At 49.5% G+C, this 20,888-nt stretch overlaps 1 protein-coding gene across 1 annotated transcript in view; it reads left to right on the plus strand.

Moving 5' to 3' along the window:
* ACOXL (acyl-CoA oxidase like) overlaps nucleotides 1-20,888 on the plus strand; it is a 392,883-nt gene that overhangs the window by 343,677 nt on the left and 28,318 nt on the right. The window contains 1 exon segment of the mRNA XM_045287148.1: nucleotides 4,731-4,801. Within this exon segment, the coding sequence (XP_045143083.1) occupies nucleotides 4,731-4,801 (71 nt within the window).

Here is a 20,888-nt window from a genome sequence, read left to right on the forward strand (position 1 = left end):
CAGAGAAGTACAATCTCTGTAAGTCCACACTTTCTCTCTGTGGACGGAGTTCCTACAGGTCTCCAATGAGTCGAAGGGAATGCGCCTTAGTTTTTTTTTTAAATGTTTGCTTCGACAACTCTGACTTGCTAGAAGGGGAGCTAGGAGTGGCGGATCCGTATGCTCAATCCAGTAAAGGGAGTAAGTTCCAAGCCTGCCTGCCTCCTGGGCAGGTGGGGTGTGAAGAGCCCAGGAGAGGTGCCTTATGCTTGCAGATGCTACGTGGCCCCGAGACACTGGTCCTGGGTGTCGGGGTGTGAACCAGGTCTCCACGATGGGGATGTGGGCAGTGCCTTCTTGGGAGAGGCACAGTGGGGACGAAGGGGCGGGTATGTTCCACTGGAAGGAAAGTCTTTGTGGTCAGGCCCGGAAAGCACACTGAAAGGAGGGGACAGGACAAGTGGGCTGAGGGCCATCCGTGGGGTGTTCTGAATCCTGGGTCCAGAGCTTGGCCTTGGCCAATGTAGGAGCTGAACTGGAGGGTGACCAGAATCCCAGGTTCCCCTCGGGAGCTTCACCTGGCCCTCAGGGAAGAGATGCAGTGGAGGCAGAGCCTTGGGGAAGAGGGCACCGAAGTGAGTGAGTGAGTGCACATGGAGGAGACAGACCCCAGCAGCCTGGTAGTGGCAGCAGGGATGGAGAGCAGAACTGGCACCAATGCTTCCCACCCCCATCCTGGTGGAATGGGTGCCCCTTGAGATGCCAGGGTCCAGGACGAGTGGGTCGAAAACCTGCCCAGACTTAGTTCCGGGGACTAGGGACTTGTGACCAGCCTTGGTGGAGCAGGGGAAGAAACCCCTCTCTGGGCCCTTGTCTCTAGATTTGGAAACTGAGAAGAGACAGCCACACACATGGCTGTGCACTGCCTGCTCTGGGACAGACCGCCCAAGCTGGAGAGGGGGCTCGTGAGCAGTGCATGGCCACCAGCCAGGCCACACCACACGAATGGGGCTTCCCATGCCCCGGCATAGAGGCTCTGGAGGGCCAGCTCACAGCCCCACACCCCATCTCAGCATGGTGGAGGCTGGAAACATCTCGGATGTGAGTTGCCAGGAAGCTGAAAGCCCCTGTTTCATGCTCGCCACCCCCATGTTGGTTCTGAAAACAAAGCTGGAGTTATTTTTACAAAAATCAGCGAAGCCCTGTTGTTGCTCGCTCGCATGCGCGCTCTTTCAACTGTCCCTGTTATGCTGTAAAGAAGAGGTGGGTGGGGGACTTCAGAGGCCTGCAGCGACAGGCAGTTCTGCAAAAGGAGCTGAGAGCGCTGCGAATCTTAGAGGAATGGGCTGAGGGGTGGTCACCATGGGTCTCCCATGCCATGTGCTACAGAATCAATGGGCAAGAGTCATCAGGAACCTCCCCTGCAGGTGCCACGCATACTGCCGCACCCGTGTGTATGTGTGTGCGTGTGCGTGTACACTCTAGCATGTGCACGAGCACTCGAGGGGCCTTAAGCTGGTCCTCTGGCACCCGGTGAGCAGAGGTGGTCCATCAGACTTCCTGGAAAGGCAGTCTGGCCCTGAGATCAGGGACTCGTGGCCCTGGTGCCAGGGAAGCCTCAGCAGGAGGGTCTCTGCTCCCGAGAACAGTGTCCACCAGCCCAGCCCTTCCGGGCTGCTCAGACTCCACCCCTGTGGACCTCCAAACTTCTGTTGCTCTTAAAAGGAAGCTTTTTGTCCTCATTGTAGGAACCAAGGTAAATGCCTTATTCTCCTGTTACCCTGCAGACTAGCCTCTTTCCCGGAGTGAGGGTGAAGAACTTGGCTCCACGAGGCTTGGCCGAGCCTAGTCCTTGGTCCCTGTCACAGGCCTGCCTTTCTGCAGGGGGGCACTTTGGGCCAGCGTGCAAACAGAGGGCTACACATCATAACATCACAGGCCTCAGCTCCTGGGTGTGTAAGAAGAGCTTACACAGTGTGGAATACAAGATCCAACATTGCCCGCCTGCCTGGGCAAATGTACCTTCATTCAGCTGAAAAGCCAGCCTAGAATTAATTCCCAGACTCCTGGGAGTTGTGTGTCTGAAGGGTGCAGCATGGGGAGGAGCTGCCCCTGCCCATTCACCGCTCCCCTCACCCCCCTGCCCCCCCAGCTCCACCACACACTCTGAGAGCCTCCCACGTACATCCTCTAGTCTGCCACCCAAGCTCTGTCCACAGGTCTGCAAACAGCTGCCTGTGGCTACCCCAGGGGTCTAGAAGAGCACTTCTAGACCACATTCCTAGGAAACGGTCTTTGGGCCAGGACACCCAGAGTTGGTGTACTTGGAGAAGTGGAGTGCTTGCTTCCTGTGGGGGAAAGGCTGCAGCCGGAGAAGCGGCAGAGCAAGGCTCCCTTGCACTCTGCTCCGGGACTGGGCCTCCGTCTCTCAGGACGCTGGCACAGCCACAGGGGAAAGAACATGCTGGGGCAGAATTCCTGGCAGTCCAGCCCCAGGACAGGGTCGTGCAGTGGCGTCCGTTGTTCCTGCTGCTTAATGACGGGTCCCCGTCCCCCCTCGCCATTTGAGAGAAAGACACGTACAGTGGTGTACTGCATCTCACTTGCCTTTCTCATCCCCTGCCCTGCTCTGTGTGTCAGAAGGAGGTCTATGCTGGGTGCCACTCTGCCCTGGAAACTTTTGCAAGGTCTCTCCCATGCAGTGAGAGCATGCTCCCCACACCCCCTTCCAGAATGGCTGGAGGGAGGCTGCGGCAACTGGGTCCGATGTAACCACCAACCCACTCTTCTGGAAGGAAGGCAGAAGGACAGGGTCGTCATGAGGGTCAGTTGTATTCTAGTTAAGTTCTCCTTGGCGGGGACTTAACATTTTTGTAGCACAGAGATGTGTGCCTGACGATAATCCAAGACAAACAGATTCTTCGATAACGAGTGGACTGGCCAGCCATTCTGAAGGGGACACTTTCTTACAAAGTGGGGGAGACCTTGCAAAAGCTTCCAGTGGAACACCACATCTAGGATCGCTCTCATGCCCATTTACACCACATAGGTATTCTGTATAGGCATATATGTATGTATACGTTTCCTCTCCAACAACTGTTTTTTACTTGAAGCGGGTCATTTTTCCTGTGCATCTCCCTCACATCACCCCGCTCTCACCCCAAAGCGACTCATGATGGAGAAATGTTTTCCTTTGTTTACCATCAGGCCGACATCTGTGTGTCAGAAAGGTGTGAAGTCCCCGCCCAGGAGAACTTAACTAGACAGCTAGAAAGCTTGGCTTCTGCCGGTGAAAAGCCCATGGCCCGGGGCCCTGTCAGCGCAGTGAGCATCATAGCTCCTGAATCGTCCAGCAGCATCGGTGCAGGGAAACCTGTGCCACCTCAGAGAAGTCTTGGGGTGTCTGTCCATGCTTGTCTGGTGTCGCGCCTCTTCCTCGTTAAGTAGTCCCTCTCTTGAATTGGCAACAGCAGCCAAGGAAAGGGATCCCCAAATGCTTTCATTCTCCAACTGAAAAGTGGAGGAGGGAAAGCTGCGTGGAATATTGGCCTTGGGACGTTCCTTGCCACCTTGCCTTGCCAGGGAGTCAAGCCGACTGGTGCAGGGAGCGGCACACAGCCGGGAGGGCCAGCCCCGTCACTGTCAGCTTCCCTCCTGTCGGGGACGTGCAAATCCCCAAAGCCACTGTTGGCGCAAGTGTCTATGTCACATGTGCACCTCAGCTGAGGGGAAACCACCAAGAAATGTACACGTTTGCCTTCATGCCAGCCCCTCATTCCCAAGGTTGGCTTTTGGGGTTTGTTTGTTTTGCATGTGTTGTAGTGAGTAGCCTTCCCATTTGTGCCGGCCCCACTGGGGGCAGAAGCAAATGTGGCCTGGCCCCCCATCGTCTACAGTGTTACTGGGCCGCTCACGTCCATGGTTTCAACCGCTGTGCAATTTGAGAACCTCCCAACCTGGGGGGCTCTTCTGAGAGCACGAGACTGGATCATACGCCGTGGCCATCCATTGGGTTTCCACTGGCTGATTTTCAGAAGCACCCCCTCGGCCCTGAGTCTGGAAGCGCTGCTTAAACTCACCCACCACGGGTCACCCATCTGCTCCTTGAAAGACCGGTGGCTTGGCGTCCACCGTGAGAGCAACACGCAAGCACCACCACAGTCCAACCAACTGACAGATGGGTGTGTGCCACACAGATGATGTTGGGGACTTGGGAGGGAAACTTGGCACTGCATTTCAGATTCGGCAAGGAAGGCTGGTCAGCACACCGGATAGAAATATCTGCTCTTCCCTACAGGACCAGTGGTGTGAGTGGCGAAACAGGGAAGGTAGAGGGAGAGTGGGTAGGAAAGAGGGAACCGATTACAAGGAACTATATGTGACCTCCTCCCTGGGGGACAGACAACTGAAAAGTGGGTGAAGGAGACGTCGGACAGGGCAAGATATGACAAAATAACAATTCATAAACTATCAAGACCTCATGAGGGAGAGGGGAACGGGGAGGGAGGGGGGAAATGAGGACCTAATGCCAGGGGCTTAAGTGGAGAGGAAATGTTTTGAGAATGATGAGGGCAATGAATGTACAAATGCGTTTTACACATTCATGTGTGTATGGATTGTGATAAGAGTTGTATGAGCCCCTAATAAAATGATCAGAAAAAAAAGAAATATCTGCTCTGACAACACTCTTGCTGGTCATGCCGGAAGTGCCCGCAGTTGGGAGATCACCATTTTCCTCTCTTCCCTTTCAGTTGCACTAGAGCAGTTCTCCCTGGCAGTGAAAAGTTGCCCGGATCGAGAGGACCAGGCTTTGTTAATGAAGGTAGGTTATCGGATAAAGTACTTACTTCCTTAAAGGCTCATAGCATTTTCATCGCCCTGAGGAGTGTTTCATTTTTACAAGCAGGAGTAAATTTATCATCTCTGAATTCTGTGCTCCTGGGGATGTGCTTGTCATCGGTGGGGAGGAGGGCTGCTGGTTAATGAGCACAACTGCTTTCTCGGAGTGCAGGCAAGCGACAGGAGAGTGTGGGTGTCAACCACTAGCCAGGAATCTAGTCAATTCTCCAGAGAGCCCCGCTGGTTCTAGTTAAACTTACCTGACAGAGCCATGAGTTTTTTCTCCCTGTGCAGATTTATGAGGCTTGGCCAAATGCCATGTCTCCCACTGTATTTTTTAATTAAGACAAAGGATTCCATACGTTCCGTGTCTGCCACATCCTCACTTTTGTCACCATGGGAATGCCACACAAATTAGACTGTCCGCATGAGCCATGCAATAGGCATCTTGTGTGATGTAGGCTTGCTCGCCAGTGGAAGGCAGAAAGCCTCCTCCCTCCCCTCCCCCCACCGTAATAAACATTGTGTTATTTCCTTCCAAAGGACAAAAGAACAGAGGTGTGGAGTCATCCACATCAAAGTGGAATAATCACTTTAGGTGATCGAAGAGTGTGGAAAAAGGCTTGGCAGCAGGCCCATTCCAACTCAGAGCGGCCCCATAAGGCACTGTAGGACTTCCACTGTGCGTTTCTGAGGCTGTACCTCGCTATGAGAGCAGAGAGCCTCATCTTTCTTCTGAAGAGCAGTTGGTGGTTTTGAACTGCTGACCTCATGGTGAGCACCCCAACGCATAGCCCAAGACACCAAGACCCCTGGCAAGCTGCCTATTGGGAATGAATGAAAACGTTTCCTTTGACTGCAGAAAGTGGTCAAAGTAGAGATCGGCATGTCACAGGAGGTCTCTTGTGCTTTCCCACCGGCCCTGCCATGTCCTTTTCCCTCAAGACACTGTGCTTAGACTGGCCACAGGCACACCTATTTCCGTGATGTCATTCCGGTTCTACCCCATCAGGAAACAGCATACACCAGGAATGACACTTCTTCACCTGGACCCAAACCAGGTGTCCTCTGCCTTTAGAAAGGACTGGGGGAGAAATCGGGTGTCACTCGAAGGGATTTTTCAGCTCATTTGCCTGAGGTGATATTTTCAGTCTGTCTTTTTTGGTAGCTTTCAGTGACGTGATGTTAATTTTTACACGAAAGAAGTGAAGAAGCCAGATGTTGGTTTGGGAGCCCTGGTCGACCAGACTCTGCGGTGTTGGGCACTGACTGTGAGTGGCATGGTTCCGCCACAAGAGCATTGGACTTTGCTCGGCATTTGGAGGTTGTCCAAAGTGCAGCCTGGTTCTCTGTGGACTTGGAGCAGCTCCTGGGCCGCAGACACTGCATCTCTGGGCGTTCCTGAAAGTGTCTGGGGACACTGGACCTTGGGCCTTTTCTTCCAGTCTTTCCGGTGTTGTCTCTTGCCGGCTGCTGATTCTTGCCTGGTCCTTGTTCTCCTTCTCTCTGACTCACCCCTACGTTCCCTTAATCACGTCTGCCTGCCGTTGTCTCCATGTTCACCGTGTGGCCGTGCCACTCGCCCTACAGGACTCGGGTGGGCATGCTCTCACAGGCAGGGTCAGGGGAGAGAGGACAGGGCTGGACCCTCCGTCAGACTTCGGGCGCACACCGCTTGGAAAACCATGACAACTCTCTGGTCGAGGTTCCCCGAGTCTAGCGTGAGCAGGGAGGAAGACAGGTGGGCGACCCAAAGCCACTACCAGCTCTCATTTGTTCTCCCCTCCCCGCGGGCTCCCATCCTTGGCTCCGGCGGGCTCTCTTTCCCACGGTGTGTGGTTGGAAGCTGGTCGTCGGGCTTTGGAAGACAGAGGAACAAGCAGCTTGGGACACAATCTTCGGAGGCATTTGGTATTTCATGTCTTCCCCGTTGGCGTCTATGGACGTGTGAGTGTGGCAACCAAGGGCAATGTCTGTGAGTGTTCTCTCACTATTTGCAGATATTTGAACATTTACCATCAAAGAAGTTTCACTGAACCAAAAAAGTATGCTCGCTGTATATAGACTGAAACCATCTTGTGATTTTTTTCAGGAGATTGGGGTTTTTGGTTGTTGTTGTTTTTTCAACACCACACGTTGGAAAGCACCGAGTGCACGTGACAGTGGCTTACAGGACTGTGCTAGGTGGGAAGACCAAACTCAAGGTGATAGCAGGTCACTTGGGCTGCCGTCCGCCTGCAGGAGATTATGCGTGCTCTCCTGAACTAGCTCCTCTGCAGATTAGCTGCAACCCCTTCACGGATTTCATTGTACGTCACTGGTTGAGGAGCAGTCGGAGGGAGAAAAAGCACAGATCTGGGTCAGAGACGGTGTTTTTTGAAACGATGTTCGGCCTGCCTTCCGCCACGTCCCCCCTTTGTCAGAGACTTGGAGAGAAAGACCTTCTCCTAATCCATGAGGGTGTTGCATATGACCTTCTCTGACCTCAGAGAAGACCTGGGGTGCCACTGGCTGAGCCAAGTCAGCTGAGCCCTGGAAGAACTCCACCAGAGGATGAGGCTCTGGGGAGATGGCAGAGCCGGCACCCTCGTCTGACAGTGAGCAGAGCTGGGTAGGAAAAGGAACGCAGCTCCTTAGTGAGCAGGACAAATGCGTCTCCGTCCAGGGTCAGGTTCACCATCGCCCCAGCCTTCTGGGAGGAGGCGGCGACGGATGAGACCGTGCGCTGTTATTGTGTCTGGCCTGGCTGCTTAATCACACCCCGTTTGCTGATTGCGCTGTAAGATAGGAGGAAGTCATTTTCTCTGTGACTCAGTTTTTCCGTCTGCCAAACCCAGGTTTCTGGCTGACAGCTTTTCTCCCCTCCCCGCTCCGCCGATGCTCTGTCAGGGGCTGGAGAAGAGGTTCCCCAGGACTGACCACCTGCAAGAGTGCTAGCCTTTCAGTCGCGGGATCTCCTCCCCTTTGAACCATAATACCCCTTTCAGTCATGGTGTTTGGGGCTCCTAAGGCTTTTCAAGCCCCAGGTTTACCTGCAGGTTGTTAGGGCATTCCTAGTCCCACTCGATGGTTAATCTCTTCTGGGAGTCGGCGTGAGCTTTCCCCTGGACTCTGCCCAGCACACCACTCCGTGGTGGTTCCGATCACACCGCCATGAGTCCGTCCAGACTCCTAACGACACTCCAGGACAGGGTAGAACTGCTCCTGGGAGTGTCTCAGACTGACCCTGCGTATGGGCGTAGAAAGGCCTGTCTTTCTCCCGAGGGAGGAACAGCTGGTGGGTGAAGCAGGTCTCAGTTTAATCCCCAGTCACACATCCAAGCAGGCTCAGTTGGTCCACATCGGCCCAACTCTGCCCCCCTCCAGGGTCCCTTCTCAACCCCTCACCCCATCTCAGCACCGTCTGTGACTCTTCCTGGTGCGGAAGCCATGCTCACGGCTGCTGTTTCTGGTTTGGGTTTTGGCCAAGGATCCCCGCAGTACCTTTTGGTCATCCTTTCCTCTTTGTCCCAAACAAAAGCGCCTGGCATCCCGCCCCAGTGGCAAGCCCCCACTCAGGTGGAAGAGCCCACCATGTGTCTTGTCTTTCAGCGGGATAAAAGAAAAGAGCAGATTCCATGACCTCAAAGATCCTTCTCCTGTGCAATCTCTGCCTTTGAATAGCCTTCGTTGTTTGGGGTTTCTTTTCGGGGGGTGGGGGAGCTTTGGAGATGAGAGATTTATTTTCTAAAAGGCCTAGAGGCCACAAGTTCAAAGGTGGGCATCTCCCTCGTTTCTGGGGAGCGCCACTCCTCCTGGGCTTCCTTTTGCCTGTAGAGTGGCCCTCCCCTGGCATTTGTGTCCCCCTGGTGTGTGCATCTCTATAGCTACTCTGTTGGTTATTCAAGGTGTGATTCAGAAGTGATGAGGTTTGGGACCCACCCTATTCTAGTATGCCACCCAAAAGAAAACACTCACTTCTAAACATGGGCATATTTGCATCCATGTCTCCCTGGGGTGGGGGTAGGGGGGCGTTCTCCATATTCCTGAGCGTGGTCAGCCTGATCCTTAACCACCTGTGTCTCTCCGGCACTGCAGCATCTACCGTCTCAGAGACCTGCGTCTGCCACACCACTGTCTGGGTTAATTTCAGCAGTGGCTCCCTCTTGGGGGACCACCAAACCTATTGTCTAGACTTGTGCTTGGCGGTGAGTGAAAGGGAGCGCTGTTTGAAGTGGAACTTGGCTGGCAAACCTAGACCAGAACTGCCCCAGACAGACCAGGGTATCTGGTCACCCTATTTCTGAATCCAGTCCCAACTTCTCCCTTTATCAAATGCCTCTTCCCAGCCTTTCAACCGATTCCCTCACTCAGTGTTGGGGCCAGACTCTTCCCTGCCCCCGCCCCCACCCCCACCAGGATGGTCTCTCCACAATTATGCAGGCTCCTAATGATGGAAATGGGCCAGCAGGTAAATCTGTTGGTGCCAGTCTGCATTCGGGCCATCATTTTCTCAACCAAGAATAAATGATCGCACTCCCCCAATGTTCTGGAAAGGACTCCCAGGGAGTTTCTCACACATCTGGCAACAGCCACTTCTTTGTGTAGGAGACAGCAGCCTGGGCCAGGACCCTGGAGTGTGGCTAGGACTTCCGGGGCTGGCACCTCCATGCCTTCCTTGGGAAAAGGTGGAGAAGGGAGTTAAAAGCAGAGGAACTTGGGGGGTGGCTCAGAGCGGGGCTGTGCTGCTACAGCGGTGCTGAGTGGACGCTTCGCCTCGTGCTGCTGTCTGGAGGTGGCACCCTCAGGCAGGCCATCCTGTCGGTGAGATCTGCCATCAGAGGACATTCACTCTAGAAAACAGTCAGTGGTGCCAAGCTGCTGGGTGAAAATAAATAAGGAAGCTGGCAGCCAGCTGGGATCATGCATAGCACCATCTCCAATCTCAGCTCCCCAAACTACAGACCTGTGGCTGGGCTGTCACACCGGCAGCAGCCAGGACGATGGTGTCTTGAGCCCTTTTTCCCCTTGGAGTGTTGATGGAGGTGGGTGGACTTGTCTGGGGGTAGAGATGGATAATCATTTGGTCTGTGGAATCTAGTTGAGCAGTTTGAATCTCTGCTTTCCACCCAGCTGGCATGGGCAGTGCTTCTGGGGGTTGGTGGCACAGTTGCCTGGTACTGAGGCCCAGCCAGGGTGGGAAAGCCAGGTCAGAGATAAGCCCCCAGGAAGGCTGTATGGGCCGGAGGTGTGAGGCTGCCCTGGGATTGCCTTAGCATTCCTGACACTGCCCCACAATGCACAGTGCACACAGGGCAAAATGGGAAGCTCGCCTTAGTGCTGAGGTCTGGCCAGAGAGCACCCCTTCTCTGTCTGATGATGCTCTAAGAAATTGGACCCACTTGGGCTCCAAGTCCCCCAAGTGAATGACAGGACCCAGCCCTTTGGTCCCCTGCCTTTGCAAAGCACAGTTCCTTCCTGAAAAACAAAATAAAACCAAGCAAAAGCAAGCATCTTTCTCAAGCCTGTTGGGAATGAGAGGTTTCACAAGGAACAGCTTACAGCCACTACCACCAGCAAAAAGATGCCTTTACCTCTGCATGGGAATGTCTGTGCGCTGAAGAGAAAGGGAATTTTCCACATGACGGCTCCGCTGACTCACCTCCCCTCAGAAGGTTTAGAAACACCCCAACAAGCTGGTCCTGTAGTGTTCCTTAAATTGTCATTGTCACAAAGATTATGTCTGCTTCACTGCACCCACAGTTCTCCTGCTCCCCCCGGCTGCTCCCCCCATGTGGCTCAGCCCTAGGAACAGTAATTGAGCCATTCAGCCCTTGGGGACAGTCCTGTGCACATCTCTTTGTCTGCCTTTGTGTTGTGGACAAGGCTTCAGCTCCCTCCGTTTGGGCTGGGTGCTTACCACCACGGCAACCCAAAACCTCTAAACGGTGTTTGCTGGGGACTGTCCCGGCTTTGCAGGCAGCTGGCTGAAGCTGTTTCAACCTGTCAAGTGGGGGAGGTGGGGTTTTTCCCTCTTTCCTGCATTCTAACTGCTCTGCCTTCCTTTTCTCACCGTGTGTGGGTGGTAGCTCATTTATAGCGCCAGACCTAACAGCAAATAGTTAACTGAAAGCGCCTCCTGTCATGCACAGGACACAAGACCATGTCCTCCCATGTCAGACAGCCCCGGTCATGCCCTGGACCATGTCCATGTCGGTCTCCTTGCCTTTGATAGGGTCTTAAGGCAGCTCAGCAACAGGGGCGCCCCTGCCCCTCAATTCAGGCACTTGAGAGCTGCCTGGCTTGGGCCACACATCCTGTGTGTGACCCTGCATCCCCACAGCCATGGCTCAGTGAGCTGGTCACAGTGCCAGAGCCTCCCACAGAGCAGGGGGGAAAGGGCTCTCTAATGGGGCTTGACTGCACTTCCAAACCCAGGCCAGGTGAGCAGTGCCAGTGCCTGTCGCGTGAAATCTCGTGGCACGTGTCTGCATTGTGGAGATCCAGTCTGTAAGCACTGTTTTGTGAGCACTGCCCCCTCCACTCCACTTCGTGCATGTTAGGGGCACAGGGAACGACCTGAACAGGTGGATGGAATTGTCCTGAGATAAGTGATTCGGCGAATGTTGAGGTGCTGGGTAATACCGTTCCAGTGTCTGCTGTGGTGGAAAGGCACGCTTCCACTGTTTGACATTTAATAAAGGAGCTACAGATGACACAGAAATCAAGTGTCAGCTACAGACTTCCAGCGACAAATGGCTGAGGCTCATCCCTGTCCCTCTGCCTCAGTGGGGTGCTGAGCTGCTTCACTCTCTCTACTGCTAGTGCGCTCCTCACCAAAGCCAATCCAGCCAGAACCAACACGCCAAGCCTCTCCCAATGAAACCAAGTTTTGGAAGCACACTTGGTACAGGGGACGAACTTGACAACTCAAAGCAAGTGGTAGGTTTCAGGTTCAGTTGCCATGGTGCTGTCTAGATCCCCACACCAACGCCAAGACCACTCATCAAGTCGCCCCTGACTCATAGCAACCCTCTATAATGTTTCTGAGACTGAACATCTGTATGGGAGCACATGCCTTATCTTCCACCTGAGGTATGACTGTGGGGGTTGCACTGGCACGGTGGATGTTAGCAGCTCAACACGTCTCCCACAGCATCCCCACCACGTGAGCTTCCACTGTCTTTCCAGACCAGCCCGAAGCCCTCTTCAGAGGCATTTCTTGAGTGCGTATCATGTCCCAGGCACTGTGCTAGGCACTGGAGACCCAACTATCAGTACTGCTTGGCCTTCATGCTTAAGTAGCTCCTTCCCTAACAAGTGAAGTCGGTGTTTGACTGTATTCCGGTCCGCAAGTGCGTGGATGTGGGCTAAGTGTTGAGAAGCAGGAATTAGGGATTTTAAAAGAGCTCTCAGATGGGGTACTCAATTCAGTGGTTTGGGGAAGACTTCTCAGAGGCGGTAGTATTTGAGCTAAGTCTCCCATCTCCACAGGAAGTTAAATTCAATCAACTGTGTAGGCTCCATCACGTTTCCTGGCGGCATCCCTGTAACGCTGTGTTCTCACTTGTCTATGGATAGAGTGCTTCGGGTGCACTCCTACATGCCTTGAATGATGCTGCAAAAGTAGGAGGACCAGACTGTTGCCTTTCAGGGGAAGGGGTACCCAGAAGCTTCTATTCCTACTCTGCACATTTGCCAACCCGACCTGTCACTCTCTTGAAAGTCCAACATTTGGAACGCCCTTTCTTTGGCTTTGAAAACGTCCCTGCCTTTCCCGAAGGTTAATGTCAAGTTCAGTGTATCTGAGAGGCGATATAGCAGAAACCATCCTTCGTAGTAGTGTCTTGAAGAATTGCTCCAAGAACACCCTCTCTCCAGGTCTGCAGCCAGGGATAGAGCAGGAAGGAGTGCTAGAGGAGAGTGGGGGGAGGACAGCAGGGGGCTTTCATGCCCTGCAACAAGAGGGCCTGCTCATCTCCACTGTCTCAGAGCCTGAGCTTAATCCATTTCCTCCGCAAAGCTCCGATATTGGGGCCAATAGTTGTCTTTCCCGTCCAAAAGCTATCAGCATAAGCTCCACACGTGTCTGATTCCCTGTGAGGGACACGAAATGTCACATTGATGCCACCAGTGAACACGATGGCGTTCAATCGTGGTGCTGCGTCTGTACGAGCATTGCCCATGTTGTGCCCCTTGGCACTTCATTGTCACTCTAGTAAATATCTAAGTCAAGAACCAGCTAGAAAGTGGGATCCCAGGGGCCGAAAAAGCAGAGGGCTGCCTGGAGCGTGGCAAGCTCCACTCCAGGGAGTCTTGTCCGTGCCAGCCTGAACATTTGTTCTTCTGTGTGCTCTACGGTCTGGCAGGAGGCAGATTTGATTCCAGGCAGGAGAAGAGAAAGCTTGAAACAAATAAGAAAATTAGAAGAATTTGGTGGAAGTCGCACTCTTGGGGCAAAATTTGGCCCTAGGAGATAAAAGTTAGTGGGAGAGGAAAGAAGGGCTTGGTACAAACTTGTCATTTCACCATTTTAAATGCCAAACTATTTGCTGAGTGACTTATCCAGACTGTAGAGACATGCCATCATGAGGTTTCAGTAATGTGGATCCAGGCTCCCAAGCATCTCAGAATTACCAGGTGGCTAGAGCAATAACAGACACCCCAGGACACCAGGGAGGGGACATCAGCACTCCAGTTCTACCGGAAATCACAGGGAGGGCCTGACAAAGGCCTCTCCCCTTGTCTATCCCAACCCCATTAGTGACCTGGCTAAACACTGGGAATACTGGGGACGCCGAGACCTCTGCTCTCTGCACTGACCTCTTTCTCTTGCCAAATGTTAGCTGCTGTCATTTTGGTACATTTTACAAAGTCTACTGATAAAAACTGCGATCTCTGAGATGGGACGGGAAGTAGAGATGGAGTAGATATCATGTTTTCCCTTCTCCTAGTACCTGGGGACATGCCTGACACAGTCGGCTCACAGTCGGTAAGGAAGGGCTGAACAAAGGAATAAGAGGCATTGACTCCCGAATCAATGCCAGAAAGAACTGACACGACGGCCCCAGTCACCCATTTGGACCTTTTATCAGGATCTCCTTTGGGGAAATCACCCTCAAAAGCGGGAAAGGGACCGAGGGGAGATGGGCAGTTTCATGTGTTCTTGAGAGAATTGCCTGGTGGTGAGGGCAATTAGCAGTACCCTGTGGATGATAGCTTGATTCCTTTATTAATTTTGAAAGCACTCTCACAAGAAGCAACATGATATGTCAGGGTTAAAGGGGAAAATCTGAAATGAGATTAAACCCACTATGGACAATAAAACATTTTCAAACAGGACAAGGGTGTTTGTTCACACCATTACTATGTAATAGTATATTGGAAGTTCTAACTAGAGCAATGAGATTTTTAAAAGAAATTAAAAATATCCAAATTGGAATCACTTATCCACTGCCATCAAGTTGCCTCTGACTCACAGGATATGGTAGAACTGCCCCTGTAGGATTCTGAGACTGTAATTCTTGATGGGGGTAGAAAACCCCATCTCTCTTCTGCAGAACAACTGGTGGATTTGAACTGCTGACCATGTGGTTAGCAGCCCAGTATGTAACCACTATGCCACCAGGGTTCTTCTCTAGATTAGAATAGAAGTAAAACCATGTTTATTCATAGATGACATGATCCTATGTAGAAATTTATAAATCCACAAAAGCCAAAATACAACCTTGAGTGTCTTCCATGTGAATTTGGGGACCATCTCAAGAACCGATTTGATGGATCACACACGAAGAACTGAAGAACTGATGAGTGGCGGGATGACATCAAGACCACTGTGTTTGAAGAAAGCAAACGGTCATTCAAAGACAAGACAGAAGAGACTGGCTTCTGAAGCGACTCCGAATCTTGTCTGGAACACAGAGTCCATTGAGAAAAGGGAAGAGAGGATGAAGTTAAAAACAGCTGAACAGAACGTCTCCAAGGACAGCCCACGAAGACACAGGAAAAGCGTTCTGATGAAGCGGACAAAGACTCGGGTCAGAAAGCCCAAAGGGAAGAGCACATTCAGCAGTTCTCAAGCTGAACGAAAACGAGGGGAAAACACCCATGTATCCAGCTGACACAGGGAAGGTTTCTGTGGACACAATGGTGAATGATATAGGACATATCAAAAGAAGGTGGAAGGAATGCATAGTTACTCTACCAAAAAGAATTGTTCGATGCTTAACCATTTTTATGAGGTAGCGTATGATCAAGAACTGATGCTCTTGAAGGAAAAGTTCAAGCACCACTAAAGGCATTAGCAAAAACAAGATTCCAGGAATTAGTGGAATGCTGATTGAAATGTTTCAGCAAACTGGTTCAGGGCTGGAAGAACCCAGTAGTCGAGGCCAACAACTTTGGAAGACCTGGCCAACAAACTGGCAGAGCTCCATTTCTGTGCCTATCAAAAGAAGTGAATCCAGCAAAATGCAGAAACTACTGCACAATATCATTAATATCACACGCCTGTAAATTGTGCTGATGAGAATTACAAAACAGTCGCGCACCAGTACATTGACAGGGCGCTGCCAGAAATCCAAGCCAGATTCAAAAGAGAACATGGAATGAGGGACATCATTGCTGATGTCAAATAGATCTTGGCTTGCAGCACACAATACCACAAAGATATTTACTTGTGTTTTACTTAGTATGCAAAGATAGTCAACTGTGTGGATCATAACGAACTATGGATAATATTGAAAAGAATAAGAATTCCAGAACATGTAGTTGTACTCTTGCAGAAACTGTACAAGGACCAAGTGGCAGTCAGTTGTTCAAACAGAACAAGGGCATCTTCCATGGTTTGGGAGTCAGGAAAGGTGTGCAGTTGTGTTGGATCCTTTCTCCATATTTATTCAATATGCATGCTGAGTAAATAATACAAGAAGCTGGGCCATATGAAGAACGCAGCAGCTGGCTTGCTAAAACAATGGGATGGACTTCTAAAGACATAATTCTGGTGCTAACCAGGCAGTAATAACTTTCAGGGCTGGGGCAATGTTCCCCAGAAAGCTGTATGTGCTGTAAATCGGCATCTCCTATGTGGTTCCGTTTCTCCAATAGCCAGGAACCAAGGAGTGAAAATAGCAGTGATACCATCACTAATCAAAATGACTCATCTCACAGAACCTTTGTTTTCTGTCCCAGCAACGCTGTGCTCTGCAGGCCTGGAAGTCTTTGTCCAAAGAGAGCACTACTCCCACTGATTCCATTGAACTTGAAGTTAAGAATGCCCACCAGACACTCTGGGCTCTTCATGACTCTGGAGCAGCAGGGAAATAAATGAGTTGTTGTATTGCTGGCGTGATTGATCATGATTAGCAAGTGGAAATCAGATTGATAATTCCAACTGGAAGTAAAGAAGAACACGTGAAATATAGGCAATTAATTAGTATGTCTTTTAGTACTACCATGCCTTCTAATGAAATTCAATGGAGAACTTCAGAAACCCAATTCCAATATGACTGCTCGTTACCCAGATCCTTCAGGAATAAAGGCTTGAGTCACTGCACCAGGCAAAGAACTAAAGTCGTCTATAGAAAATACTGAAGAGATTGGGTAAATGGACACAAAGAGTGTGGAATATAGTCACTTTACTTTAACTGCTGAAATGTTTAACCCAGAAGACTGGGTGATGTATACAAAGTGTTACACATAGAGGAACGATTAAACAAAGCTGTATCAAGGGCTAGTCTACAAAACCATGCAGACACATCAAAATGAAATTCCAAAACTCTCCCCAGCAATCCACAGGAAGACATGGAAGTGAACATAAAAATGAAGATCTAAGAGAACAAATAAAAAGCAAAAAACAAAATGTCAGTCCTAAGCCCTGCTCTATTAATAAGGACATTAAATATAACACTGTCAATTATATTAAATATCAATGTTGAAATATACCAATTCAAAGGCACAGCTTAGCAGAACGGACTAAAAAAATGATTGAGCTGTATTCCGTCTATAAGATTATGTTGTTGTTGTTGTTGTTGTTAGGGGCCTTCAAGTCTTTCTACAACAGGAAACCGCTGCCCGGTTGTGCGCCATTGTCACGAAGGTGCTATGTTGGAGGCCACTGTTGCGGCCACTGTGTCGCTCCGTCTTGTCCAGGGCCTCCCTCTTTTCTTTGCCCTTCTGCTTTACCGAGCGTGCTTTCCGTCTCCAGGGGCTGCTCTCACCTGACAGCATGACCAGAGTGCGCGAGACAGAGTCTCATCGTCCTTCCCTCTGAGGAGCCTTCTGGCTCTACTGCCGAGACGGGTCTGTTTGTTCTTTTGGCAGCCCGGGGGACTCTCAATATTTTTTGCCAACATCATAGTTCAAATGCATCGAGTTTCCTTCAGTCTTTCTTATTCAGTGTCCAACGTTCATGTGCATATCAGGCAAGTGAAAATACCATGGCTTGAGTCAGGCACAGCTTAGTGTTCAAAGTAACATTTTTGCTTTAAAAGATCTTATGCGGCAGGTTTACTTACTGCAATTAGACGTCTGATCTCTGATTGTTGCTTCTATGGGTATGATTGTGGGTACAAGCAAGATGAAACCCTTCACAACTTAAATCTTTTCTCTGTTTATCCTGATATTTGCCTATTGTTTCAGGTGTTAAGGTGTTTGTTTTCTTTTTTTTTGTTTATAAAATGTCATTTTATTGTAGGTGACTCTGCTGTTACATAAGGAATAACATTTTCACAAGGCTTTTTTGGGACTACAGTCAATGATTAGCAACACACAATAGTGGTCCAACTCTCTAAATAACAATCACGAGACAAACTGGACACCCTCTCCCATGTGCACAAACTTGCATGGAAAAGTACTAACGTTTTAGATTTGGACTTGTATACCTTTCCCCCTTGCGAGTGCGTTAAGGAATGACATGCACTTTAATTGCCAAAAGCAATGCTTTGTGTTCTGGCAGGGTGTTTGTTTTCTTTACATTGATTTGTAATCCATACTGAAGGCTGCTATCATTGATCTTCATCAGCAAATGTTTCTAGTCCTCCTCACTCTCAGCAAGCAAGGCTGTGTCTTCTGCATATCGTAGGTATGCAGGTAATGTAGATAACACGTAGCTATGCATGGATGTAGGCAATAAGCCTTCCTCTGATCCTGACACCTCATTCTTCTCCTTATGATCCTACTTCTCTGATATTTTGCTCAGCACGCAGATTGAATACATATGGTGATAATATACAATCCAGATACACACCTTTCCTGAATTTAAACCGTGCAGTACCCCTTGTTCTGGCTGCACAACTGCCTCTTCATTCATGGACAGGTTCTGCACGAGCACAGTGCAGTGTCCTGGAGTCCCCATTCTTCTCAAGATTATCTCTAGGTTGTTATGATCCACACAATCAAATGCCTTTTCATGGTCAAGGAAACACATTTCGCCATCTTTCAGATGTTCTCTGCTGTCCGTCAAGATCCATCTGACATCAGCAATGCTATCCTTTGTTCCATGTCCTCTTCTGAATCTGCCCTGAAATCTCTGTCAGTTCCCTATCAGTGTACTACTATGATTGTTGGATAATTTTCAGCAAAATTTTACTTGCATGTTATATTAGTGATATTGTTTTATAAGTAATTCATTCTGTTGGGGCATCTTTTTTTGGAATGGGTACAAATATGGATCTTTCCCCGTCAGCCAAGTAGCGGTCTTCCAACGTTCCTGGCCTAGATGATTAAGTGTTTTCAGGACTCCATCAGCTGTTGAAACATTGTAGTTGGTGCTCTGTCAACTTCCTGAAGCCTTGTTTTAGGCTAGTGCCTTCAGTGCAGCTTTGATTTCTTCCTTCAGCAATTGGTTCTTGCTTATATACTACCTATGTTAGACAGGGTTCTCTAGAGAGATAAAACCAGATTGCTGATAATTATATATATATATATTGAGAGAGAGAGAGAGAGAGATAAATAGATAAACACAAGAAGTGAACTCTTAAATTATAAACAGATAGATAGATATATAATACAAGAAATGAACAGTTAAATTATAAAGCAGTACAAATGGCTCAGTGCAACTCACTCCCATGAGAGAGTTGTGAGACACTAGCAGTCCTTCAAGTCTTGAGGGCCATCCAGTAGTCCTCTGTAGAGAGAGAGAGCTAGGTTATCCCAGCACAGGCAGCGAAACAGCCAGCAGGTCACCAACTGTCAGCCAGGTCACCAACTGTCAGTCCTCAGCTCCAGAGATGTAAATTTCAATTGTGTGGTCTTAAAGGGACCTCAACTTATAGCGACACAGTCCACAGGCGAGGCGTCCCACAGGTAGCATAGCCTGTAAATTGAGGCACATAACAAGCAAGGCAGCCGCACACTGGTCTGATGATCAAAGAGCAAGAGACAAGAAAGGCGAGGCTCACCGAGCCATTTATCTCTCTGCCCTTCAATTAATCCCACTTGTGTATATTGGCCAGGCTGGCACAATAAACTATCTCACTATCTATTGAATGACTGAATGTCCAGTAGTTCTTGTTAGTGCCGTGATTCTGTATATTCTTTCCATCTTCTTTTGATGCTTCCTGCATCAATTCAACATTTTGCCCATAGAATATTCCAATATTGCACCTCAAAGCTTGAATTTTCTTTTCCATTCTTTTAGATTAAGATATGCTGAGTGTGTTCTTCCTTTTTTCGTCTTCTTATTCTAGGTCTTGAACATTCCATTAAAATATTTTATTTTGTCTTCTTGAGTTGACCTTTGAAATTTTCTGTTCGGCTCTTTGACTTCATCATTTCTTTCATTTGCCTTAGCTACTCTTTGGTTAAGAGCAAGTTTCAGAGACTTTTCTGACACCCACTTTGATCTTTTCATTCTTTCCTGCCTTTTGAATGACCTTTTGCTTCATGAATGATGTTCTTTTTTTAAAATTATAATTATTTTTTGTGAATGATGTTTGTGTTAGTCCAGGTAGACTAGAGAAACAAATTCATGGACACTCGTGTATAAGAAAGAGGTTTATATACAAGAGCAATTAAATATTGAGAAAACACCCCAACCCAGTCCAGATTAAGTCCATAAGTCCAATATTAGCCCATATGTCCGATACCAATCTTTAGACTCCTCCTCAGACTCATGAAACACATGCAATGATGCCGAATGCAGGAAGACCACAGGCCAGTGGGTGCGAAGTCTTGTGGATCCAGTGGTGTTGTAAGCATCTCAGTGCTGGCAGGGTTCTCTACGTGGCTCCTCCAGCTCAGGACACTAGCATGTCTTGTCAGCTGCAATGTCTTCCAGGGAGTGGGTCTGCATCCTGCCTTCAGTGAGCTATTTATCTCCTTAGTGCCTCTAAACGAGGTCATCAAGCTGTGATTGACAGCTAAACTCCACCCCTGCACCCTTAAATCTCAAATTGACAATAGAGTATATAACTACCACAATGTCCTCTCACCGCTCATCAGGTCTTCTATCACGAGTGTTTAATGCGTCAAGCCTGTCCTTGAGATGTTCTCAAAAGTCGGGTGGGATGTAATCAAGGTCTATTTTGTCACTAGTGCACTTATTTTAATTTTGTTGAGCTTCAACCTGACCTTGCCTATGAGCAATTGATGGTCTGTTACATACCCTGGTTTTAGCTGCTGCTATGGAGCCTCTCCGTTGTCTCTTCCACAGATGTGGACAATTTGATTTCTGTGGCTTCCATCTGGAAAAGTCCACATGTTGAGAAGGGTATTTGTTATCAAGAAGTCTTTGGGCTTGCAAAATTCTGTCATGTGATCGCCAGCTTCATGTCTATCACCAAAGTCATATTTTCCCATTACTGTTCCTTCCTCTTGGCTTCCAAATTTTGCATTCCAATTTCCAATAATTATCCATGCATCCTGATTGCATGTTGGATCAATCTCAGACTGAAGATGTTGGTAGGTCTTCAGTTTCTCCATCACTAGCTTTCGTGATGAGGAGCTGTGGCAGTGTCGTGGGCTGGCGTCTGAATGGCTGGCGGTTGGAAACCGCCAGCAGCTCCGAGGGAGAAAGACGGCGCTTTTTACTCCTGTAAAGAGTTTCAGTCTCAGAAACCGACAGGGCATCCTCATGAGTCAGCATTAGCGAG

The sequence above is a fragment of the Echinops telfairi genome, unplaced genomic scaffold (assembly GCF_000313985.2).
Source record: "Echinops telfairi isolate 266 unplaced genomic scaffold, ASM31398v2 ScPeMD7_11;HRSCAF=52, whole genome shotgun sequence".
Taxonomy (NCBI): Eukaryota; Metazoa; Chordata; class Mammalia; order Afrosoricida; family Tenrecidae; genus Echinops; species Echinops telfairi.